Source organism: Chiloscyllium punctatum, chromosome 6, assembly GCF_047496795.1.
Source record: "Chiloscyllium punctatum isolate Juve2018m chromosome 6, sChiPun1.3, whole genome shotgun sequence".
NCBI lineage: Eukaryota > Metazoa > Chordata > Chondrichthyes > Orectolobiformes > Hemiscylliidae > Chiloscyllium > Chiloscyllium punctatum.
Window position 1 is genome coordinate 74818113 of NC_092744.1, and position 27163 is coordinate 74845275.

The following is a 27163-nucleotide window of genomic DNA, read 5'->3' on the forward strand; positions in this document are numbered from 1 at the left end:
CAGGAAAGATATTTTGGCTCTGCAGTGTTGGGGGGAAAGATTCATAAAAACAGTACTAGGGCTAAAAGAAAATTATGTTATGTGGACAAGTTGTATAAATTTGGTTGATACATACACAGTTTAAATGGATGAGGAGTGGTCTAAATGGGATGCTAAAAATCAGAAATTAATCCATTAATGCAGGGAAACTACTTTAGTGGGAGGACCTGACTCCTAGGTCAGGTGCAAAAACAAACATGTAGTGAACGGTTTGCATCTCACTACCTGAAGGATATTGATGATTCTGCTGACTGTTCAAATGTCTCTTCACATATACTTTTCTTGATTCACCGGTATTGTTGATGGCTGAATCTTAAGATTGTTTCCTGGTTATCTCATTCATCTTCACAATATGCTATCATTTTCTTGAAAAGAAACCAATTCAAATTTGCATTTAATATCATTGTAAGGCACAGTACATTGACATTAACTTGACTGTATTCAGATAATGAAACCACATATCTGAACTGCTGTAAGATGGATTTTGTAAAGGTCAGATTAGTTCCACTAGTTCCGTTAAATATCCAAACTAAAATTTTTGTGTTACTCATAAAGAAAAATGTTTCAAGTGCGAGCTCCATTTCACAACTTCGAGTTGGATTTTGCGAATGATAAATTTGTTATGTATGCAAATTATTTTGATACTGCATTCATGATTTATGATAAATAAGGCAACGTGAATTGCCACTGTAACTCACAAGTACAACACATTAATGTGCAATAATTGAGAATTTATAGTGTTTCAGTAAGTCTAATTTATTTCTATTAAAGCCTCGTGACTGAGCTGAATAAAGCATTGAATAGCTGAACCATGTGCTCCTGAAGAATTATTATTTAGTTGAGGCAAACAACATGCACGCAAAATTGCCTTAAATGTAAACAGCTTTGGAAGAGGAGAAGAGAAAATTGGACTTTGACATGTATCCAGTTACTACAGTGTACAACATCATCATCATTTTGAGATTATGTCATGTGTTTTAAAATACACTGCTGTAATTATTAATGGTTGGCTGTGTGGACTGTATTATTTTAGTTGCTGTGTCTGTTACAAATACAGTTAAAATCCTTTAAAAGTCAAACGAGTCACACCTGAGTTCAAACTGTTCTTCATTTGGTATTACAATACCTTTCCACAGGAGTCATTGTGCAGTGCTCCGAAGTGGGAACCCTGACCACTGTTCCCTTCCCTAACCCAAGGCCTCCGTGGCTGATTCTAATACGAGCTTACTGATAGTTCTTTGAAACTAGCTAACTCTAAGAATCAAACCTGGAACAAAATACTGCGGCACGGTGGCTCAGTGGTTAACACTGCTGCCTTGCAGCACCAGGGTCCCAGGTTCGATTCTAACCTCGGATGACAGTCTGTGTGGAGTTTGCACGTTCTCCCTGTGTCTGCGTGGGTTTCCTCCCACAGTCCAAAAATGTACAGGTCAGGTGAATTGGCCATGTTAAATTGCCCATAGTGTTAGATGCATTAATGCAGAATCTAATCTGCATTAGATGCAGAGGGAAATGGGTGGGTTACTCTGCGGAGAGTCGGTGTGGACTTGTTGGACCGAAGGGCCTGTTTCCATACTGTCTAATCTAATCAACCCTCAGCATGATATACTGATCATTGCTCCCAAACTCAATACAAAGATTGCAGAAAGAGAGTCAAAACAAATACTGGTAGCCACAGGAATTGCAGGCAGGTTTGGGTCACTGTTGAAGATGCAGATATTCTGAAACAGATATTTTGAGCCTGTAATGTACCGTTCAAAATGGAGGCTGTTGTTTCATGAACTTCTACATGCTTGACTCAGTACAGTGTTTATTCATGATGTGCACTTTACTTACGAAAGACATTGCATTGTTATTAAAGTCAGCTTCAGTGGAATAAAGGCCAGTGTAGACTGATTGGACAGAATAACTTATTTCTGCTGTGTATTCCATCTAAAATAGATTTGAATGGAACTATGTCTTAACTTTTAAGATCGGATTATGTAAATTTATGTGCTTTTGACTGCCTTGTAGCTTGTTTTGCAGAATGAGGAAGATTGTTAATTATGATTGCAGTGGTAGATGGAGTTTAATTGAGATAAATGTGAGGTATTGTATTTTGTAAGGCAAACCAGGGCAGGACTTTTATAATTAATGGTAGGTCCCTGGGGAGTGTTGCTGAATAAAGAGACCTTGGAGTGCAGGTTCATAGTTCCTTGAAAGTGGAGTCGCAGTAGATTGGGTGATGATAAAGGCATTTGGCATGCTTGCCTTATTTGGTCAGAACATTATGTATAGGAAGTAGGAGGTCAGATTGTGACTAAACAGGACATTGGTTAGGCCACTTTTAGAATATTGTGTACAATTCTAGTCACACTTCTATAGGAAGGATATTGTTAAACTTGAGAGGGTGCAGAAAAGATCTTTGGTGGATGTTGTTGGGACTAGAAGGTTTGAGAGATAGGGAGAGGCTGAATAGGCTGGAGTCTTTTTCCCTGAAGCATTGCAGACTGAGGGGTAATCTTATTGAAGTTTATAAAATCTTAAGGGGCTTGGATGGGACCGACCAGCCAAGGTCTTTTTCCCACGGTTGGGAAGTCCAAAACTAGAGGGCATAGGTTTAAGGTGAGAGGGGAAAGACTTAAAAAGGACCTGCACCTCATGGAGAGGGCGGTGTATGTGTAGAATGAGCTGCCAAAGAAAGTGTTGAAAGCTGGTATAGTTACAATATTTGAAAAGTATCTGGATGGGTATATGAATAGGAAGGGTTTAGGGGGATAAGGGCCAAATGCTAGAAAATGGCGCTAGGTAAAATTGGGATGTCTGATCGGTGTGGGCGATGATTGCTTGCTGCATGACTCTAAGAGAATCTATCCTTAAAATCTGATCTAGGCCATTTAAGTGAAATCAGGAAACAAATTTTCCATGTGAGAGGTGATAAAACTCTCTCTCCAAAAAGCTGGATACGAGTCAACTGAAATTTTCAACATTGATATTGATAGCTTTTTCTTGGGATCAATGGGTATGGAACAAAGGAGGTAAATGGAGTAATGATATAAATCAGAATTAGCCTGTTTGAATGATAGGAATATCTTGAGCAGATCCCCAGTGTGAAAGTACCCTGCCTGACCCACTGGACTGTCATCTTTTGTTTCTAAACATCTGGCAGTATATTTCACCATTAGTACTTGTTCATTGTTTGTTTGCCCACTAATCTGTGTCTTTCCTTATTACCATCACTGAGTGATTATATGCATTGGGCTCAGGCAGGTAGACATACCACCAACTTTCCTGTATCTTTTTGCTGGAGTTCTATTCGTACTGACACAGATAATTTCATAATGGGTTATTGACAGTATTTTGTGTTCATATTGCTGTTTGCCTTGTGCTAATGTTTCTTTCATCCTGTTGTGCAGTGTGATGGACAGCGCATCCCTTTGCCAAGCCTGCAGGGCATTGCAGTACTAAATATCCCCAGCTATGCAGGTGGCACCAACTTCTGGGGTGGAACCAAGGAAGATGATGTAAGTGCAACTTAAAAGAGTTTGTATTAAATAAAAATGAGTGCAATGGCTTCCTTTCGTCTGAAATCGAATTTAGGTATCGTTGACAAAACCAGCATTTATTGTCCATTCCTAATTGTCCTTGAACAAAGTGGTTTGTTAGGTGATCTCAGAAAGCAGCTAAGAGTCAGCCACATCACTGTGAGTCCTGAGTCATGTAGGCCAGTCCATGTAGGGATAGCAGATTTCCTAAAGGGCATTAGTGAACCAATGTGTTTTTGCAAAAATCAATAATAGTTTCATGATCATCATTATAGATGACAAACTTTCGAATCCAGATTTTATTAATAGAATTTGAATTCCCCCAGTTGCCCTGGTGAGATTTGAAATAGTACCTCCAAATATTTACCTGGCCTTCTGGGTTACTAGACCAGTGACACTGCAACTATGCCACAATCTTCCCAGCTTGATGAGATTACAGGCACAGTGTTCCTTTTGCTGCGGGGTGAAATAGAAATTACAGAGCTGAATATTTGTATTCAGAAAGTAATGAAGCACACTCTTTCTTATATGCTGACATCATTGTTAACTTTTGTTGATTCTTTATTCTGCAGATTTTTACTGCCCCTTCTTTTGATGATAAGATCCTCGAGGTAGTTGCTGTGTTTGGCAGTATGCAGATGGCGGTCTCACGAGTTATCAACCTTCAACACCATCGAATTGCTCAAGTAAGAGAGCACATCCCTTACCCATTTGCTTCCTTTCTTTCCCTTATGTTTTCTTCCTCTTATATCCTGACAAATATTTTGACTCCTTTGCTCACAACTTTATTGTGCCATCAAGAAGGCTACCACTGGCTAAGTCAGTGTTTAATGCCAATCCCTAACTGTGTTTGAAAAGGTGAGCCTCCTTTTTGAATTATTGCACTCTGTGGAGAGTAGGTACACCTCAGTACTGAACCCCCAAGTGTCAGGATTTGTAACTGGTCCCAATGTTCTGTGAATTCCAGTAGGTTCCTCTGCGCCACTTTCTAGTTACAAATTTAACTTTCAAGTCTCACTACATTGAAACTTGAAACACTGAAGGCAACCCCAAAATCAATACCCTGTTAGTTCTGTTCTTCAATCTATCTGTTGATGCGCAAACCTTCCTCTGAAGAATCTCACTTATTTCAAAATCATTTATTCTAACATTAAATGTGACTTTTGGCAGTATTCTTTTACTCAACAAAATCTTTTGCAACTACTCTGTATTTGGAAAGTAGTAAATTATTCAGAATCTCGGTTGTAGCTCCAAAGGTTCATGCGACTGCCTTGACTATGGAATCCTGTCCTGTTCTATGGTTTGGCACTTACTCTCCAAGCATTTTGTGATTCTTTCTTCACAAAACTATTCCAGAAACCTCCATATCCCACATTTTGCAAGTACCACAGATCATAGCTTTAATGGTCCCCAAGTGAAACACAATTCTTAGACACAATGAATAACAAATAATAATCAAGATAGCAGCACCATGGATACAAAACTGACTGATGGATGAGAAACAACCAGTAATGATTTATGTTTATTTTTCAGGCTGGAGAAAGGTTTGTAGTGAAGTTCCACAGAGTTCAGTTCTGGGACCTCTGCTTTTGCTGATATATGTTAATGTTTTCAATCTTGGTATACTGGGGGCAATTTCCAAGTTTGTGGTTGATGCAGAAGTTAGATGCATTGTAAACGGTGAGGAGGACACTGATTAACTGCAAAAGATCATTGACAATGGCAGTGGTCGGACAATGGTACTGAAGAGATGTGCTCTGGAAATTGTCACACATCTAAGCTGGTCCAGTGCACCTAAAGCACTGGCATCTCCCTGACCATGTGAAAAATTGGTAGGGAATATTCTGTACAAACAAAGCAGAGCAAATTCAGCCTGGCCATTTACCACTCTATTTACCACTCCATTTATCAATCTACTTTCCATCACTGAAGTGATGGGAGGTATCATCAGCAATGCTATCAGGCAACACTTGCTTCACAATAACCTGCTCACTGACTCAGTTTGGGTTCTGCAAGGGCCTCAGCTCCTTAGTTTATGATAGCCTTGATTCAAACATGGGGTGAAGAGCTGAATTCCAGAGGTCAGGTGAAAGTGACTGCCCTTAACATCAAGGTCTGAGTGTGGCATCCAGGAGCCTTAGCAGAACTGGGATCAGTGACAATTTGGGGGGACATCTCTCTGCTAGTTGGAGATAAACCGGGCACAAAGGCAGAAGATTGTGGTTTTTGGAGGTCAATCACCTCAATTCCGGAACAAATCTGGCCTAACCATTTTCAGCAGCTTCATCAGTAACTTTCCTTCCATCACAAGGTCAGGAGTGGGAATGTTCAGTGATGATTTCATAATGTTCATCCCCATTTGTTCTGCTCAGATACTGCATGCCCAACTGCCTCAAGATCTGGACATTGTTCAGGCTTGGGCTGACAAGAGGCAGTAACATTTGTGCCACGCAAATGCCAGGCAATGACAATCTCCAGCAAGAATTTAATCATCAGCCTTTGACAGTCAATGACATTACCATCACTGAATCCCCCAGCAGTCTGGGGGTTACTATTGACTAGAAACTGAACAAACTAGCCATGTAAATACTGTGAATACAAGAGGTCAATGGTCAGAAGTTAAGAATGCGACAACAAATAACTCATTTCCTGACTCCCCAAAGCCTGTCCACCATCTACATGTCACAAGTCAGAAATGTGATAGAATACTCCTTACAGGATGAATCTACCAGTCTGGATGAGTGCAACACCAAAAATACTCAAGAAGCTCGCAATAATCCAGGACAAGGCAGCTGCTTGATTGGCAGTACATGAATAAGCATTCACTGCCTCCATCACTGATGCACAGTTGCAGCAGTGTGTTCTGTTTATAACGTGCAATGCAAAAATTCAGCAAAGCTCCTTAGACAACTCCTTCCTATCATTTAAAAGGACAAGAGCAGCAGACATGTAGGAACATTGCTACTTGCGGTTTTCTATTCAAGCTACTCACAGTGCTGAAGTAGTCAAAAGTCACACAATATCAGGTTATAGTCCAACAGGTTTATCTGAAAACACCAGCTTTTGGAGCACTGCTCCTACACCTCTACATCATGCTAACTTGGTAATATATCACCATTCCTTCACCTCGCATACCGTTAGCCTTGACATTGTGGCTCTATCTACACCAAATGATAACAGCATTCCACAGACTGCTCACCATCACTTTTTCAAGGGTAAGTAGGGATGAGTCATAGTCAGCGAGTGACAGGCACATCCCATGAGTGAATTTTCTTAAAATATTTGTGGTGTTAATAAGCCTATAGTGTGCAAGACCAAGGAGGTTAAGCTGAATTTGTCTAAGTCAGAGCTCAGCTGGAATATTGTATGAAGTTGGAGGCACCATATTTGGGAAGGATGTGAAAACATTGAAGAGTATGCAGAATAGATTTAAGAGAATGTTTCCAGGCAGAGAAACTTAAGTTATGAAGATAGATTAGAGAAATTGACTGTTTTCCTTGGAGAGAAAAAGGCTGAGAAGAGATTTGAAAGAAGTTTTCAAAATCATCAGGAGACTGGGTAAAGTGGATTAGATTAGATTACTTACAGTGTGGAAACAGGCCCTTCGGCCCAACAAGTCCACACCGCCCCGCTGAAGCGCAACCCACCCATACCCCTACATCTACATCTACCCCTTACCTAACACTACGGGCAATTTAGCATGGCCAATTCACCTGACTTGCACATCTTTGGACTGTGGGAGGAAACCGGAGCACCCAGAGGAAACCCACGCAGACACGGGGAGAATGTGCAAACTCCACACAGAGAGTCGCCTGAGGCGGGAATTGAACCCGGGTCTCTGGCGCTGTGAGGCAGCAGTGCTAACCACTGTGCCACCGTGCCGCCCACAATCGGGAGCAATTTTTTCCATCTTATAGCATGATTATGAACAAGAGGATTCAAATATAAGGTAATTTGCGAAAGAAGCAAATGTGATTGAGGAACATCTTTTTTCACACAACAAGTACTTAGGGTCTGAAATGCTACCTGGATGCGTGGTGGAGGCAGGTTCATTTGAGGCTTTCAAGAGGGCACTGGATGATTATTTAAATAAAAACACTATTCAGGTTCAGTTGGAAAGGCAAGAATTTGGCACTAAGTTATAATGCTCATTCAGAGAGATGGTGTTGACACAATGGGCCAAATAGCCGCCTCCTGTACTGTAGCAATTCTGCAAAATCTTATTTATGTAACCCCACAAACATAAGTTGGGGCAATACAACCTCAAAACTCCACTATATATCGGGGTAAACTCTACACCTCACATTCCATTCTCATGACTCATTTTTCACCAATAAATTCACTGTTATATTTATACACTAGCCAACTTCTAAAGAAAGAAAAGTCAGTCAGAGATTGTTCCTTATGTAAGTAGTTACTGATTCCAAACAACCTGTCAAGAAAACATAGAATACTGTCAATAAAACCCCAAGTTACAGAGCTGGCAATGCAAGCAGGCTCCAGACTGAAGGGTAAAGCTTAAGTAAAAAGCCACCTGTACTATAACTGTGAAACACAAGCCACTGCTTGTATAGTTAGAGCAATGGTATAGGAAATGGAATCGGAATTGGAATTGTGGAGTAGAACCCAAAAAATAAAGTGAACATTAAACCTGTAGAATAGTTGTAAAATCCAGTTGATTCACCGGTGGCCTACGTGTAAATTAAGTTATTCCTGATGAAGGGCTTTTGCCCGAAACGTCGATTTCGCTGCTCGTTGGATGCTGCCTGAACTGCTGTGCTCTTCCAGCACCACTAATCCAGTATTTGGTTTTCAGCATCTGCAGTCATTGTTTTTACCTACATGTAAATTAAGACCCATATTGCATTGTTAACTCAGTGCACTCTGAATTGGGGTGGAAATTCTCAAGGTAACTAGAGGTTAGAAATAATTAATTTTCCCACTGTTACTCACATCCTGACAGCAAATAAGCTAAGATAAGAAAGAATGCAGCTGCTAAAGCTGAGAATGTGATTGTTTATTCATAGATTTCGACAGCAGAAGCAGATTAATCTCCTCAGTACTTTTGCTTTTTTATCTCAAGTGCTGTGAAGCCGTCTGTTTGCTAGGTAATAGCAATATGTAAAATGGCTTAATGTGCTCTTTAACAGAGCACATGTAAGTGTGAATGCAAGACTTGGCAAATTGTAAATCAGCCTTTGGTGCAATTTAGGCTCCTGCTTTACCTAAGGACTTTTTTTTGTCCCACTTCTGCCTCTAGTGTCGTGCCGTAAAGATCACAATCCTCGGTGATGAAGGAGTACCGGTGCAAGTGGATGGAGAAGCCTGGATCCAGTCCCCTGGCTACATCAAAATCATTCACAAGAACCGTGCACAGATGCTAACCAGGGATAGGGTACGTATCAGCTCGAATGTGTTTTTTTTATCAGTTCGTGGGGTGTGGATGCTGGAATCACGTGTAGACCAGACCAGATAAGGACAACAAATTTCCTTCCCTAAAGAACATTGGTGAACCAATGGGTTTAAGTACGAAATATGGAGCGTGACTAATACTTACAACAGGTTTAAATGAGAAACTAACCAGTACATCAAAAATGTTCCATTCCTTAGGTGTAAAGGAAATCGTTCAGTAAGGGCCCATGGACCCAAAGTATCACTGTATTGGTATTGAGTAGATGATCCCCATCAGTGATCATAGCACACTCCAGTCCACATTTGAAATGACACACTAAAATTACACATATCTTTGTTTGTTGATTGAAAATCCTAGCTTCAAAGCTTTTGCCTGACCGCATAGAAACATCTAATAAATACATCGATACATAGAAAAGTATCTTATGTATGGAATCAGATTTTAACATCTGCCTTAATCTGATGTTTTCAATCAATTATCTCCTGAAGTTTATTTTGTGGTATGGTGCTTGGTGTTTTTTTCTGAAACACTTATTAAACTTTGAACTGTGACACCAGGTGAAAATGCAAAACTTGCAATATCATGATGAATTGGGAGACAGAAACTGCAGGCACACCAATATTACAAGGATTGCTGCAATTTCTTATTGTCCAACCATGCTTATGCAATTGTAGTTTGGATTTGGTTAAATGATTTTGTGGGAGGATGGCTTTTAATGTTAATCACATATTGTGATTGGGTATTCTCATGCCACAGGCTTTTGAGAGTACCCTCAAGTCTTGGGAAGACAAGCAGAAATGTGAACTACCTCGCCCATCCTCTCAACATGCCTTGCAACCTGAGATAGTTTCAGAAGAGGAAGCTGCTGAGATCAATCAATTTGGCCGAGCGGCTGGAACACTCATCCACAGGTACGAGAGTCAGCAGAAGACCAATCCCCGACACTGATCTATCTGATTTGTTATCTGGCAAAACTTTTAACATCATACAATCATAGAGACACAGAAGATGGTCATTTGATCCATTGAGTCCATGTGTCTTTCTTCAAGCTGGAGAGCCAAGGGTTGGCATTTCACGCTGAGACTCTGCTTTAGGGGCAAGAGTCTGGGAAGGCCTCAAATTCTAGACCTTGTGTAACATCGTATACTGACCACTGCCTGATGATGAAAGAGTTGGTTTATTTTGAACCATCGACATACTAAAGTGGGGGACGAATCTCCAACTAAAGTTAAACACGACTTATTATGCCACATTGGGCAGTACGATAGGCTAATTGAAATAGAGCTGGGGATACGAGAGCCATAAACTTTTCATTCCACAGTCAAATAAATTTTTTAAAACTCTGTAATCATACCTGTGACACTCAATGCCAATGTTTACATTACAAAGGGGAGTTGAAGAACTGCCTGTCAGTTACATGATATATTGTGGAGAACCAATTAAGAATTATAAGTTGTCTATTTAATGTTGTAAAGGGCATCATGTTACTTCGGATAAAGTCAGAGTTATAAGCTGTTTTTTTAATACTGTAGTTATAGAGGTCAGGGTAAGAGGTAACGGCTGTATGGTTGATGGGGAAATGGTGGCTCCCATCCAGCGTGCACCCATTTAAGCCCCTGGTCATATAGGTCAATCAGCACCAGGTTTCTTCCTTTGATCCTGACCTTGTGCTTTGTTGTTATTTTCTGGTAAGTTTTTGGATTTGGCTGACTTGGCAGCAAACTCTCAGTCCAGAAAAATGCTTATCCCCTTTACTGTCTTCACCATGGAGCAACCCCATTTTGGCCGACCTTGCATTCATTACTCTGCTTTACATTTCCCAAAGTTATGGACTGAGCCAGACCCCCTTAAAACATTTCAAGAAAGTAGCCCAGACACTAACTTTTCCAGGTGTTTTAAGCGGGTGTAAGTTAATATTCCAGGAGTGATGCAGCTGGCCCAACCGCTTCATTTTAAACAAAACAGCATTTATTTGCAAGATTACTGAATGAAACGCAAACTAAAGAGAACAGAATGTAGAATAACTTAACCTACATGAAAACCCAACAGATTATCCCAACTTAATGATGTTATTCCAAACACTTGCAACAATCCCCGTACACGCCTGTTTGAAAAAAAAGGAAAAATCCAATACAAGTTCTTACAGGAGAAATGTCAGGGGAAAAGGATCAGCATGGACCTGCTTCTTTGGAACCAGCATTTTCACAACTGATTGCTTGCTCAAACCAAACCAAACCAAACCAGAGAAAAGCTGAGCTGGGAGAACTGATCACTCCCTTTCATTGTTCAAGTGTTCTTAAAACTTGAAGGCGTTTTGCCTGAGGCAACATATGTTAACTATAATCAAATTGGCCCGAAAACCCTTCAAACCTAGACACCTCAGAACCTGTGTCTTTACAATCGCATTGGAAAAAAAACAAGGACAACATAACCTTGTTAAAGGAGCAGCGTCATCACACCAAATATCTTCTCAAAATCTCTGACTTCCATTCTGCTAATCCGTTAGCTGACATTCTCCCTTTTTTTTGTTCCTTCAATTTTTCCTCTTCCCTTGATCCAGGATTCGGGAGACAGCACAACTGCATCATACCATGGAGCAGGAGCTTGCACATGCAGTAAATGCCAGTGCCAAATCCATGGACAAAGTTTACGCAAAGTCAAAAACAACTGAGGTAAGAAATGGTGGTGAAATCTGTGATCAGTGGGGATGTGACTCTCCAAACAGACAGATTGGATAGTCCATACAGATTGAAAGGTGAAAGATCAAGTCACTGTAGCCTTCCCAGACCATAGAGCTGCTCTTACATTAGAAATTGATGACTGCTGGGGGTTTAAGCTGAGTGTTAACACAGCTCAGATGAGCAGAGAGGTTGAGAAGTACAGTCTTTCATGATGATCAATGGAAGGAGTTGAACACATATTGTTGGCATTACTCTGCATCACAATCCAGCCAACTGTGCTAACCTATACAGATCAGTAGCTGAGCCAGACTCCGTTTCCAAGGACAAAAGTCGAAATTGCTGGAAAAGCTCAGCAGGTCTGGCAGCATCTGAGGAGAGAAATCAGAATGACAGAAATTACCCTTCCTCAGCACTCGACCCAAAACATTAACTCTGATTTCTCTCCATAGATGCTGCCAGATCCGCTGAGCTTTTCCAGCAATTTATATTTTTGTCTCTGATTTACAGCATCTGCAGTTCTTTCAGTTTTTAAGGAATTCATCTATAACTGGTCTAGACTCTGTATGGGTATTCTTAGCCGCAGCCAGATCAAGCCAAGACACAATTTGCACTGCCATTCTAATTTGCATTAAGGCAATATATTATTTTCCAAGGGGGTATCCAAAACTCATTGCAATAAAACGGACAAGATCTTATGAAGACTCTTGTTTTACTTGAATCTAAACTAGGTGGATTCTCACTTCCTCATATCACAGGAAAATAGGACTTGGGAGTATGTCATTTAGGCCTTTCAATATGCTGCACCATTCAACAAGATAATGGTTGAACTGGCTGTGGTCTTATGTTCATTTTCTGGTCTGTGTGCTATAATTCTTGACTCCTTCAATCAGCAGACACCCCCCCGCCCCCCCCCCCCCCCGCCCCTTTACCCTTACTCTGTGTTTTCTGCTGCCTAACCAACGACGAAGCTCTATCTTAAACTAACCTCCTAATGCAAAAAGGTAAAAACAATGACTGCAGATGCTGAAAATCAAATACTGGATTAGTGGTGCTGGAAGAGCACAGCAGTTCAGGCAGCATCCAACGAGCTGCTCGTTGGATGCTGCCTGAACTGCTGTGCTCTTCCAGCACCACTAATCCAGTAACCTCCTAATGCGTCCTTTTATAATTTACAAAAGAGGGAGAGAAGCAGAGGGATTGAAGCAGAAACCTGAGGCAACTGAAGTGAATGCTGCTAAAGGGAAAGTAGGGCTGCTTGGCAAAAGTGAATGGAGGAAATTGCAGAGACACGGTGACATCAAGTCCAGGATGGATTTGAAGATACCACTAGATTTTACATTCCACGTAATCACAGAGCCAGGAATGGTGCGCAATCTGGACTGAAGCTGCTAATCTCACAGAATTCTCATCTGTACACTGAAAACTGAACAGACCTCTTGAGTTGCTTCATCAATCACCTTCCCTGCATCATTATGTCAGAAGTGGGAAGGCTCACTGATAATTGCAGAATATTTAACACCATTCACAATATCTCTGATATTATAGCAGTTGGTATCCATATGTAACATGATCTGGACAAAATCCAAGCTTGAGCTGACAAGTGGCAAATAGCTTTTGTACCACAAGGTTACAGACAATGACCATCTCCACCAAAATTGAATCTAAGAATTGCCCCTTGATATTCAGTGCCCTCGCCATTGTTGAACCCATCACTGTCAATGTCCTGGATAGTTGCCATTAAACTGAAACTGATCTGAACCAACCATAAAAACACAGTGGCAAATCAGAGGTTTGGAATTCTGCAGTGAGTAATTCACGTCCTACTATTGCAATGCCTGTTTTCCATCTACAAGGCACAAGTTAGGCGTGTATTGGAATACTCTCCACTTGCCTGGATGAGTGCAACTCCAACAACACTGACGATATTCAACACATTTCAGGACTCAGTAGCTTACTTGTGTGGGACTCCATCTCCCACATTCGATATTCATCTACAACAATGCATCATATCATCTATATGATACACTGTAGTACCTCATGAAGTCCCCTCCAACAGCACGATTGAAGCCCATGATCTTTACCACTTGGAAGGAGATGCAGATGCTTAGAAACACCACCGCTTGCATGTTGCCCTTTAAGCCGCACACCATCCTGACTTGGAATCACATCACTGTTTTGTTATTGTTGCTGGGTTGATGTCCTGGACATCCTGTCCTTTCTGACAGCACTGCGATTACACAGTATTGCACTTACTCCCCAAGGACTACAGCAATTCAAGGAAGCAGTGCAACTCCACTTTCTGCAGGGTAATTTGAGTTTGGCAATAAATGTCAGCAGCAAAGCCCACAAGAGTAGGAAATGCTTAAAATAATCTCCCCATTGAGAATAGAGGTAGAGACATTGTACCTCAATGATGCCATGAAGAAATGAAATGACTGCTGACGGGGCAGCTAAAATATGAATGGAATAGGCTTCAGTGAATTATGGTAACAGAAGGCTGGATTTAGAAATGAGTGGACTCTTGATGGGATCAATTGTTTTTTTCTCATGAATGTTGCTGGTAATATTTGTATGATATGATGAGTAAAGACAGCATCCAATTTAGTTTTAGTATTCTATCTTGCTGATCATCCTTGAACCAAGCAGTATCTAGATGGACAAATGCATTATGACCCGTTGACTGAGGCACCAGAGCTTGATCTTTCAGAGGAAATCAGTAGGAATGCAGAAAAAATACTTGATCAGATCTCAAAGGTCTGGTCTAAAATAATAATACCCTGCTGCTTTCAAATTTGCACAAAGAAACCTTATGCCCGAAACTGCCAGCTAACAAGAATTGAATATCGCAAACATTGGTTACCTTGTTCCTGCTTTGATGTTTTGCAAGCGTTTCAATGTGAAAGCTGCACTTACCTCTGTCAAATAAACGGGGTGAGTCCCCTAACAACTGAGGGAAAAGTAGGAAGTGAGGCTGCGCAAAATATGTCTTTCTGCATGGATCAAGGGATACAGAGAGTGACTCGATATCAAAGGCAGGTCCTAATTCTCCACTGTCCTTGTTGCCAGTCTCCCAAGTTCCATGTAACATCAATTGCAAAAAAATTAAAAGTATAAGAATGTAAGTAATAGGAGCAGAAATAGTCCTCTTGGCCCACCAAACCAAATGTTACATCATTCAGTAGGATCATGGCTGCTCTGATTATGGCCTGCTTTGGATCAAGTTTAGCTCATCCATCATGCCCATCCCTACAAATCTCCATTGGAACCACACACCTAATGCATTAAATTCAGCGTTTTCACCCATGTTTGCAAAATGCTATATCATCTCTCCTACCTAATCGCTGCAACCTTCCTGAGTCCTACACCCCAGCTCATTGAAACTGACCGTTAGAACCTTCTCCAGCCTCATGTCCTGGCTCTGAAATCCCAGCCTTCAAATTTAGCTTCTTTTGCATTCTCCACTCAGAAAAAACGCCTTCACCTTTTTCAGCCATTGCTCCTTTAGGTTTGTTTGAAAGCTCTTTGTCTTACTATCGCATTACTCTTTTTGAAAAGTCTCCTCAAAATCTCTCTTTGACTAAGTAATCACCTCCCCTGACTTTTATTACAAATGGATGTTTGGTTTTTTCTCTGTGATGGACCTTAGAAATGTTTAGTGTGCAGAAGGTAGTTCATCAGCACAAGATATTGTTGTATGTTTTTGAGTGATTTCTTGGTTTCACTGTGAGCTGATGTGAAGTGATGTGTGGCATTAATGACATCACTGTCCAGCAACCTTCCAAGACCTGCTGCAGATTTAAAGTGACTCCCATCTTATGATTTTCTCCGAAGGGCCTGAGTTGCAGCCTAGTGATGGAAATGGTCAACAATGGGAAAGCTTTACACAACGAGACAGAGCTTCTTCTGGCAGGCAAAATGTCTCTGGTAAGAAAAGAGCTAAATAAAAAAAAAACTGAGCCTCATTTGCTATGCAGAATAACACAGGTTAACAGCTATTTGAAGTGTCTCAGTAGTTTATATGTACTGTAATGGAATAAGTTGCTTACTAATGGCAAATTGAAGAGTTCCAAAGGTACAGTGCATTATAGGCTGGAAAGTAACTGAGCAATCTGAAAAATTTACATGTAGAATAGCAAATATTCAAATGGGTTATAGGTTGGAATCTAGTCAAAGTATTCCAATCATCAGCGTGCAGCATATCAGATACCTGGGAATAAGATGCAGGCTAGAATTCAGTTGAGGGATTTGGGTAGATTAAATGTAGAATCGTTGATTCTAGGAGTAATTAAATCCAGAATGGTTTGGAGAATTTGATTTATATATTTGTTTTAGACTCTGCATTAATGGGAATTTAACAGATTTGTCATTACGCAGTTACAACATTCTAAGGTTTGAAGTGTCAGGTGAATTCTGTGATTTAGAGGTAGAACTAAATCTTTGGAATAAAGCAGTAAATCACCACATGATTTTGTTATTTAGCTGATACAAACTTAAAGAAGATTTTTACAGAAGATTTGTACGTCTGACCAGTGAATGCCTTTCTGTGATATGATTTCTTTATTTGCTGTTTGCATCTCTCCTGAAGGCAGTAATATTTGCTGGGGTAACAGTTCTAAATGTCTTGCCAATCTTACAATGCTTCACCCAAATGGTTTATTCACCCTTAAACATGTGATGCTAATCTCAGATATCAGCAGGGAATTTGACCATGCAGAAACTCTCAAACAAGACTGAACACAGCTGCATGCACAATGCCTGTGCTTTCATCTTTCAATGGTGATAACTGGACAGCAGTTAGAAGCAGGAAACCTGCATGATTTCCCCATTCCCTTTTTCAAAGAACTGAGGCCATATCTATCACTTTCCCCTCTGCCTTGAATGAGACTGTGTGGCTGAGCGCACACTGGGAATTAGAATCACACCTAGAAGAAAGGAAGATGATTGTAGTTGTAAGTAGCTCAATCATCGCAATCCCAGGAAAATCGCTGTTGGATTTCAGCACCTTGTGTAATTCCTCCAGTGTAGAAGCAGCGCATGTCCAAAAGCCTCAAAACCTGGACAACAACTAGACTTGGACTGATAAGTGACAAGTCATGTTCATGGCACGTGTGCCAGGCAATAACCATCGCTAATAAGAGAGAGTCTAGCAGTCTCCCTTTCTCATTCAATGCCATTACTATCACCCCAGTATCAAAATCCTAAGGATTACCATTGACCAAATTGAGCTGGACGAGCCATATAAATACTGTAGCCACAAGAGCATGATAAGAACTGTGAATTCAGTGATGAATAACTCACTTTCTGATATTCCCCTTACTGTCTGCAAAGCACAAGGTACAAATCAGGAGTGTGATGCAATAATCTCTGCTTGCTGGGGTGAGTGCAACTTCAACAACACTCAAGGAGCTCAGGACAAAGCTTGCCTGATTGGCACACCGTCCACTATTTCTTGTCCACCAATGCAGAGACTGGTGGCAGTAGTGTACAACATTTACAAGATGCACTGCAGCAAATGCCCAGTGCTCCTCAGATAGTACTTTGCAAGTTCGAACCTCTACCACCTAGGAAGACAAGGCTGCAGATACAGGGGTATATCACTACTTGCACATTTCCCTCCAAGCCAAATACGATCCTGACATGGAACTACATAGCTTTTCCTTCAGTGTCCCTGGGTAAAAATCCAGAATTCTTTTCTAAACAGAGTTGTGGGTGTCCCTGTGCCGCATAGTTTTCAGCAATTCAAGAAGGTAAATCATACAGCACAGAAGCAGACCGTTCAGTCCAACCTGTTCATGCTGACCAAGTTTCCCAAACTAAATTAGTCTCATTTGCACTTGGGCCAAATTCTTCTAAATCTTTCCTATTCATGTACCTATCCAAATGTCTCTTAAATGTTGTAACTAAACCTCTGTCTACCACTTCCTCTGGCAGTTCATTACGCATATGAACCACCCTCTGTATGCAAACGTTGCCCCTTAGGTCCCTTTTGAATCTTTCTCCTCTCACCTTAAAAATATGTTCCCTAGTTTTGAACTCCCACAGCCTAGGGAAAGGACCTTTGCTATTCACCTTATCTATGCCGCTCATGACTTTATAAACATCGATAACGTCACCCTTCAGCCTCCTACGCTCCAGTAAAAAAAAGTTCCGAGCTTATCCAGCCTCTTCTTTCACTCAAACTCTCCAATCCTGGCAACATCCTTGTAAATCTTTTCTGCACCCTCACCAATTTAGTAATATCCTTCCTATAGCAGGGCAACCAGAACTGTCCACAGTACTCCAAAAGTGGCCTCAACAGCATCCAGTACAACCATAACATTACATCCCAACTCCTAAATCAATGGTCTGAGCAAGGAAGGCAAGCATTCAAAATGCCTTTTTTACCACTCTGTCTACCTGTGATGAGACTTTCAATGAAATGTATACCTGAACCTCTAGATCTCTCTATTCTACAATACTTCCCAGGGTCCTCCCACTTACTATGTAAGACTTGCCCTTGTTCATCTTACAAAAATACAACACTAATATCTAATGTCGATGGGTTGAAAAGCGTTTTTGATTCAGAGCAAATTGGAATCCTTACTGAATGTGAAATCAAACCCGGTTTTGTGGCAATTTCACATGCATCAGATTAGGTATCCTGTACTACTCCCAGACGCTAGCTGTCTGAAACCCAGAGACCATAACTGCTGAGTCGTTCACTTCTGATCTTTAAACATCATAAAACACAAGAGAGAAAGTACATCAAATTGCACATGCATGTATTATGCTAGAGTTTGTTTTTATGTGACTACTGCTAAGCATGCTGCTATATGCTTTCCTTTCTGGCTGCAGCAGTTGGATCCCCCTCAGAAGGATGAACTCACTGGGGCTCTGGCTAATGTGGACTTGCAACTTCGGAAACTAGCAGAGATTCCTTGGCTGTGTCAGCTCATTGAACCAAGTGATGACGAGGTAAGTTTGCAAACTTACAAAGGACTTTACTAAATGAACAATTTGTAGATTGGCACATGTTAGATGGTATCTGCTTTTTTGCCATTTCTTTCCTTTCCCTCTTGAAGGTGCTGATTTTCCAGAAATACAGTTTTGTCTTCCTTGGTCAGAATGATCTAAAACTCATTAATAAATGAGTTTATCAAATTGCTAATTGAGATTTTGCTGTGTGAAGTTTGCACATTCTCTCCGTGTCTGCGTGGGTTTCCTCCAGGTGCTCCGGTTTCCGCCCGTAGTACATTAGTCAGGGGTGAATGTAGGGTAATGGGTCTGGGTGAGTTACTCTTCGGAGGGTCGGTGTGGACTTGTTGGGCCAAAGGGCCTGTTTCCGCACTGTAGGTAATCTAATCTAATCTAATCAAATTGACTCCAAATGGATGGTGACCAGATGCTTCAGTCCATAAGAATTTGAAGCAGGAGTAGGCAATTTAGTTCCTTAAGTCTATTTCACCATTTAATACAATCAGGGCTGGTCTCACCTTGGCTGCAATTCTACTTTCCTGCTTTTTCCTAATAAGCCTTATTGTTGAAGAGGAGAGTGTGAAACGGACTGTTAAGCTAGAAGAGATACCTGTTAGGAAGGAAGATGTGTTGGACAGTTTGAACAACTTGAGGATAGACAAGTCCCCTGGGCCTGACGGGATATATCCTAGGATTATGTGGGAAGCAAGAGAGGAAATTGCAGTACCGTTGGCAATGATCTTCTCGTCTTCACTGGCAACGGGGGTGGTACCAGGGGACTGGAGAGTAGCGAATGTTGTGCCCCTGTTCAAAAAAGGGAATAGGGATAACCCTGGGAATTACAGGCCAGTTAGTCTTACTTCTGTGGTAGGCAAAGTAATGGAAAGGGTACTGAGGGATAGGATTTACGAGTATCTGGAAAGACACTGCTTGATTAGGGACAGCCAGCACGGATTTGTGAAGGGTAGGTCTTGCCTTACAAGTCTTATTGAATTCTTCGAGGAGGTGACCAAGCATGTGGATGAGGGTAGAGCAGTGGATGTAGTGTACATGGATTTTAGTAAGGCATTTGATAAGGTTCCCTATGGTAGGCTTATGCGGAAAGTCAGGAGGCATGGGATAGAGGGAAATTTGGCCAGTTGGATAGAAAACTGGCTAACCGGTCGAAGGCAGAGAGTGGTGGTAGATGGTAAATATTCAGCCTGGAGCCCAGTTACAAGTGGAGTTCCGCAGGGATCAGTTCTGGGTCCTCTGCTGTTTGTAATTTTTATTAATGACTTAGATGAGGGAGTCGAAGGATGGGTCAGTAAATTTGCAGATGATACGAAGATAGGTGGAGTTGTGGACAGTGAGGAGGGCTGTTGTCGGCTGCAGAGGGACTTAGATATGATGCAGAGCTGGGCTGAGGAGTGGCAGATGGAGTTCAACCCTGCCAAGTGTGAGGTTGTCCATTTTGGAAGGACAAATAAGAATGCGGAATACAGGGTTAATGGTAGGGTTCTTAGTCAGGTGGAGGAACAGAGGGATCTTGGGGTCTATGTACATAGATCTTTGAAGGTTGCCACTCAGGTGGATAGAGTTTGTAAGAAGGCCTATGGAGTATTATCGTTCATTAGCAGAGGGATTGAATTCAAGAGTCGTGAAGTGATGTTGCAGCTGTACAGGACTTTGGTTAGGCCACAGTTGGAGTACTGTGTGCAGTTCTGGTCGCCTCACTTTAGGAAAGATGTGGAAGCGTTGGAGAGGGTGCAGAGAAGATTTACCAGGATGTTGCCTGGAATGGAGAGTAGGTCGTACAAGTATAGGTTGAGAGTTCTCGGCCTTTTCTCGTTGGAACGGCGAAGTATGAGGGGTGACTTGATAGAGGTTTATAAGATGATCAGAGGAATAGATAGAGTAGACAGTCAGAAACTTTTTCCCTGGGTACAACAGAGTGTTACAAGGGGACATAAATTTAAGGTGAAGGGTGGAAGGTATAGGGGAGATGTCAGGGGTGGGTTCTTTACCCAGAGAGTAGTGGGGGCATGGAATGCGCTGCCCGTGGGAGTGGTAGAGTCAGAATCATTGGCGACCTTTAAGCAGCATTTGGATAGGTACTTGGATGGGTGCTTAATCTAGGTTAGAAGTTCGGCACAACATCGTGGGCCGAAGGGCCTGTTCTGTGCTGTATTGTTCTATGTTCTATGTTCTAACCTGTTCCTGATTAAACATCCGATGATAATCTCCTGAAATGTATTCAGTGTCCTGGTTCAACTAAGTGTCTACTGGTGCTCTCCTAACTCACCCAGCCTGTCATTCACCTTGATGCAATCATGCTGCATGACATGGGAATTAGTGAGCTAACATTAAACTCTCCATTGTCAAAAAGGTACTTGCACTCTGGGGACAAAAGCTAATATTTATGTAGCTGCTAGCAACCCAATGTCAAGATGGATGGAATTATGGGCCACGTGAAACTTTATTTAAAATCTCTCATTGCTGTACCAACAATGAGTCTCAGGCTTCAATCTCCCTCAAAGACAATGACCAGCCTTCAAACTAATCTGGACAGGACATTGTCTTTGCAGCCGTTCACTCCATAAGTGGAAGATTGTGACCATCGGCCCCAGACCCATGGAATAATCAACTGCCCACTAATGTTTTTCACAGAGAAAACCTCACTTTCACCACTCAGCATGTCAGGAGACCATCAAACATAATAATCGTAAGAAGATGTCTTTTAATGGCCTCCTGAGCAGGTGATATCTGTTCTTTCCATGAGGTGTAATAATTAAATAACACTATTTGCAAGAAACAGGTGTTAGGTTCTTTTCCAAGGTTTCACACACGAGATGCAATTCACACACACTAACTTGTGCAACAGGTAAAATTTATTAAAGCCTGTACAAGCTAGCTGACCCCCTTTGACCGTCCTCACAGGCAAGCAAAGTTGAGTCAAAAGAGGCCCCAAACAAAGGAAACACATCCCCTTTACACAGGTCAGTTGGTAATGCATACAGGTACTCTGCCCACTCCCCACCGCCACCTCCACCCCAATAACCACATGCTAACCGAGGTACAATGAGAGGATGAGGTCATCCTCAGAGATAATGTAAATGCCCTAATCCTGGGGAATCGTTATGCAAACGACTTCCTGACTGTGTGATTCCCCAAAATAATGTCGGTGTGATATGTTCTAGCTTTAGGGGGATGGCTATGAAAGCACTTCTGAATGAGAGTTCAATTTGATAATAGCAGGAGAGTAGTAGTAAATGGCTGGCCAAATGAAGAGTGAGTCATCCATATTCCTGCATGAATGTCACCCCCACCCAAAGACAGAACAGTTTAACCTTTTAACATAACATTAATGTCCAGAGAGATAGTACAATTTAATCTTTTAACATTTCACAGGGAAGTTCTTTTTATATCCTGGCTAACATTTAACCCTCAGCTAATACCACACAAAATAGATCTTATCCTCATTCATTTATAAGTAGTGGTCCAAATAGTGTTCCTCACTTACCCACAACAAGGATAACAATTCTAATATTATCTGGTGACCATTAAACATTTTGGTACACCTTAAGAATGTAAAGGGTGCTCCATAAATGCAAGTATTAGCTTTGTTACAGCTCTCACAAAGATTTCTTCTAAAATAACTAAGCCTTGGACTTGATGCCCCTGATTTCAACTAAGGAGAGTGCCCAGATGTGGAGTTGGCACAATTCTGCATGAGACAAGCTCTTTTAATTCTTGGGTCTCATCGCTCAAAAATAGGTTTGCCTCCCACCCAGTCCTTGCATCAATATTGTGCATATATGGTGATTGTGTATACCTGAAGAGTATTGTATGTATATGACGGGTCCAGGCAGTTATTTATCTGTCTTAGTAATTTACATGTGCATGTGTATGCAACATATGTTTTATTCATTCATGCTACCAAACACCCATCAATTCCAAACATTTCTAATTTGCTAACCAACCTGCCATGGGGCATTGTATCAGATGCTTTCTGAAAGTTCAAAAACGTAACATTCACAGTACTACTCTCATCTCTTGCCTGTGTCACCTTGTCAAAACATCAATTAAATTTGTTAGACATGGCCTGTTGTTGAAAACACCGAAGTGATTGTCGAGGATCAAACTATTTTTTCTTCAAATATATATTTGTCTTATACAGTATTATGGCCTGCATCAGCTTTCCCACTATTAATATCAAGCTGACATGCCTGTAGTTTCCAGGCTTAACCTTTGCCCCTTTCTTAAACAACAACATCATGTTTGCAATCCTCCAGTCCCCCAGGACTGTATTCATAGAGGCCTTGAAAACTTCTGTCAATGGCTGTCACTGCTATTACTTCTTTACTATTCTAATGTCTTTGTGTATTGCTCAGGGCCAGTTATTAGAATATTCTAAGCGCACTCGCAGTGCCAAATTTCGTCTTGTGTCAAAGTTAAAAAAAGAAAAGAACAACAAGAACAAGGAAACCAGGGGGAATATGGGACTACCAGGTACGTGTGTGAGCTCTGACCCTCCTTCACTTCTGTGTTATGTGTCCTGTATCTGTAACTTGCATTGTCATCGTCATCATCTAGATTTGCTGCTGTACATTCTGTTCATGTTTGGAGAGAATTGCATAAATCATGATCGCATGTACATCTACATCTTACCAATTATACCAGTTCCATTATGTTGATGGAATTTTGAATTTTTACACTGCAAATATAACTCCTTGGCTGAGGCATTTGTATTGTTGTACTAAGAGAAATCAGCAAGCCCCATTGTCACCTCTGTTTTTACAATTTCATATCTGATCGTGGTACTGCAGGCTCCTCTGTTGTGACACAGATAAAATCATGCACTGGTCCATATATCTTAACCCTGAATTCATCGTCCACTGAAGTTGTAGAAGGCACATGCTTCAGAAGGGTGCACAATGGAGATAGATATTCCAAAGCTGGTCTTTGACATTTGTTTGCAGGATGCGGGTAGAAGTTATTTCCATACCAGAAGATAAAGCATTACTTTCCCAATGATTCTTTGGCATGACATGCTGAGAATTGTAGTATAAGCCATATATACCAATAGATTCCTGCATTCTTTCTAATCTTGATAAATGTACAATAAATGATCTCCGAGAAACCAAATGAGATGTTAGCTAAGGTCATCATTTCTACTGGAAGGTGAATATTTGGTGGTAAGAACAGAATCAAGCCTGACTCTGAGCCTTCTGACAGTGAAATACCATGCTAACATTTACTGTGCAGAACTGAGAATAGAGAGAGACTGGATACTGCAGCAAAACTACTGCTGACACAGTAGAACCAGAGTAATTTGTAGAGTCCTCCCTGTTAACCCTTGCTTGGAATAAATAATGACAAATGAGCAGCTCTCTGAAAACTTGTGATTTCAAATAAAGCTGTTGGACTACAACCTGGTGTTGTGTGACTTCTGACTTTAGAATAAATAGTAGCTTAGATAAAAGGGAATTTCTCCTCAGTCCAAACCTGTGTAGAATTTCCTAAGCCAGATCTTTGATACTATACCTTAGGCCTTTGCAGAATCTCTAACAATTGAACTCTGTGCAGAATCTCGTAAACCAGAACCTTGCATGGAATCTGTCTTCCACCTGATCTTTCTGCAGAATTTTCCCCTCCAGTATAAAAATGCTTACTCTGATTATTTTAACCAGTAATAAATTGTAGAAAATCAAAATACATTCTATGTTTATTATTTTAAATAGCAAATTGTATCTGTTTGGTGATATTAATGTATTACAGAGGCATTTGAGGGTGGGCTCCAGGCTGCTGTTTAAAATAGAACCTGCATTAGGAGACGCTGCACATTTGGGCACAAAATCTAATTTAATACCAGAACTGTAGTTTGCACCAGCACTGGATAACTCAGATAATTCCATATTTCCTAACTCATGTTATACTTGAACTGTCAGTTTTAATCTTGATTCCTACTGGTCAGAAAAATACAAACCAAGTTTAAGTTAACTTAAAGTAGTAAATTCAGGGGACAATTTAATGAAGGGGAGTAACACATAATGAGTGGAATACAGAGGTAGAAGATGGTGGACGGCATATTAGCTCATTCAGCATTTACTCAACTTTGTTTTAAATTCCATTGTTTTTGTTCTGTTGATAATGTTCATTTTTTCTGTATTGGGGATTGATGTGAAGTGACCAATCTTCGTATGATTTTAGCCAACGAATATCAGCACTGTTTGACCCTGACTCCCAATTCTTTCCTCACGCAAAATCCATTTGCAACAAGGGTAAATGAAGCAGGACTTATGAACAACTCCTTCCACTGATTCCATCTCACTCTGGTGCAGAAATTACTTATAGGGTTGACTTAGCTAACTGAGAACAGATTAGAGGTGGTATTTGAAATGCTGCCTCAGCACGAGACCAGGGAAACATTTACTAATGCTATGTCAGAAAGCTCACCTTTCATTGACTAGCAGGGCTGTTTATGAACTACAGTTTGACAGAGAGATTGGATGAGGCCAGTGGATGTTTGATCATATAGCCTGGAGCTCTCCACTCAAAAACAGATATTTCATTTCAGCAGCTGAACTGGACTCCACATTGGATTGTGTACTTACTGATTTAGAGTGTCTCCCTGAAATATCACTTGCAAGATTAGCTGATAGTATACTTTGCATTCTCTGAAATTTCTGTGGGCTTTTTTTTGCTAGCGGGTGATGGTTGTGCATTTCTCTTTGCCTTTGGGATTGTGGGTACTGAAGGTGGCGCTGCTCTTCGCTTTCTCACAGTGCATCAGTGGGGTACTGAGGAGGTGGCAGCCTGGTTAGAGCATCTTAGCCTGTTCGAGTACAGAGACATCTTCATCCGGCATGACATCCGTGGTTCAGAGCTCTTGCATCTGGAGAGACGAGACCTGAAGGTATATGAGTGACATTTTCACTTATGCATGAATACCAAACTAATACAGCCTGCCCTTATCAGTATTGTCTTTTCTGCTGTAACTTGCTGTTTGTTGAGATCACATCAGTTGGAAGGTACAGTGGAACCCTGAGCTCCAAGGGAGTTTGTAAAGAAGCATTATACAATGGCAGGATAATCTTGATTAGGCGAATCACCAGTGTGCTGGCAGCTACACACCCAAAAAGCTTTCAAGACAAAATGTCAAATGCTATTGAAAATTTATTTGGGTAAGGAAAGGAGAATTTCTGGTAAAGAGTAGGTTCTGTTTGGGGACATTATATCATGACTTTGGAGAGCAACTTCACTCTTTTGTTGCTGACATAAAGATAGTTCTGACACCAAGATAATAGTAAATTGAAGCATAATCTGTATTTGGGTGCCAAACTGGGGAGGATTCACTGGCATGGATTTTAATCTGAAGGCATCTTCTCTGTTGGAGGGCTGAAAAGTCTGAAATAATGGGTTTCCCCAGTACCGTGCAGAATTTAACTACGGAATTGCTTTGGGAATGTTTCTGCCCACAGACAACATGATTGACAAGCTAGAGGCCTTTTCAATGGTAAGTCGACTGCACAAGGCCAAAGTCAACAAAGGCAGATATGTTCAAAGAGACAGTGAGACTATGATGGCTGAGGAAAATGGAATGAGTAGTGGAAGACAGGGGTAAGAGTGAATAACTTTGACAAGAAAAGCAAGCACTCTTATTGATAACAAGCTGTCTTCTACAAGCCTATTGGACATCTGACCCTAAAACCAGGGGTGAGCAGGATCAAGGTGCATTCCTGTTTCTTATTCATTGCAACTTTGTCTTTGACATGAACTGCTCATTTATTCCTTAAAATTGAGATTTCCCCTATTGACTCTGACTGTGCCTGTTGTAGGTTGGTGTTGAGATTAGTGGTCTAACTAGCTGTAACACAGTGCCAAGCTAATTACCTGGACAAGGACTCACCGGCTTTTTAATTGTTTTGGATAGTGGGGTGGATGGGGAAGAAACAAAAAGTTTAAAAGTTGAGATTTGTACCAGCAACCTGATGTGGTGCCAGCTGCTGCCTTGACTTTCTGACTATCTTGCATTCTGCTTCTTTCCTTCAACCGCTTATACCATTAGTACTCATATCAGGGTAGCTATTGTTTAATCTCAAATATTTGGACATTTATGAACAAAATGTCGTGTAAGAACGCTCCCTTTCATTTCAGATATTTTATCCTCGCAGATGGCATTATACAAGTACAACCCTGTGACGTGTGTATGTATTTATTAGGAGTCTTGCATATTGCATGCTTTACCTATTCAAACTAACCTTACATCCTATGTGAAGATTTTCGAGCAATATTTTGGATATAGACGTGTCAACATTTTTCAATGTTATTAACCTATCTTCTTCTAGCACTCAAAATATAGAGTATTACAGGTCCCAAAATACAAAGTGATGATATTGTGTATCTCAATCATGTCTCTCAGAACTAACTTCGATTTTAGTTTTTACCTTTTGCTTATAAACTTGATAGTTCAGATTTCACGACTTTCCAACATCTAATTTTTGAGTCTCTCCCAGGTGCCTGCGAAATGCTAGGCAAGGCAGGCATCCTTTAACCATTATCCTGGCAAC

At 41.0% G+C, this 27163-nt stretch overlaps 1 protein-coding gene across 5 annotated transcripts in view; it reads left to right on the plus strand.

Annotated features, from left to right (window-relative positions):
- LOC140479079 (diacylglycerol kinase delta-like) overlaps nucleotides 1-27163 on the plus strand; it is a 149982-nt gene that overhangs the window by 115641 nt on the left and 7178 nt on the right. For 2 of the 5 annotated variants that reach the window (XM_072572929.1, XM_072572933.1), the window contains 9 exons: nucleotides 3435-3542; nucleotides 4136-4249; nucleotides 8824-8958; nucleotides 9733-9887; nucleotides 11537-11648; nucleotides 15489-15581; nucleotides 18492-18611; nucleotides 22985-23102; nucleotides 25352-25509. In XM_072572929.1, the coding sequence (XP_072429030.1) occupies nucleotides 3435-3542; nucleotides 4136-4249; nucleotides 8824-8958; nucleotides 9733-9887; nucleotides 11537-11648; nucleotides 15489-15581; nucleotides 18492-18611; nucleotides 22985-23102; nucleotides 25352-25509 (1113 nt within the window). Of the gene's footprint in view, nucleotides 1-3434; nucleotides 3543-4135; nucleotides 4250-8823; nucleotides 8959-9732; nucleotides 9888-11536; nucleotides 11649-15488; nucleotides 15582-18491; nucleotides 18612-22984; nucleotides 23103-25351; nucleotides 25510-26750; nucleotides 26801-27163 lie in introns of all 5 variants that reach the window. The other 3 variants (XM_072572931.1, XM_072572930.1, XM_072572932.1) reach the window with 3 other exon arrangements.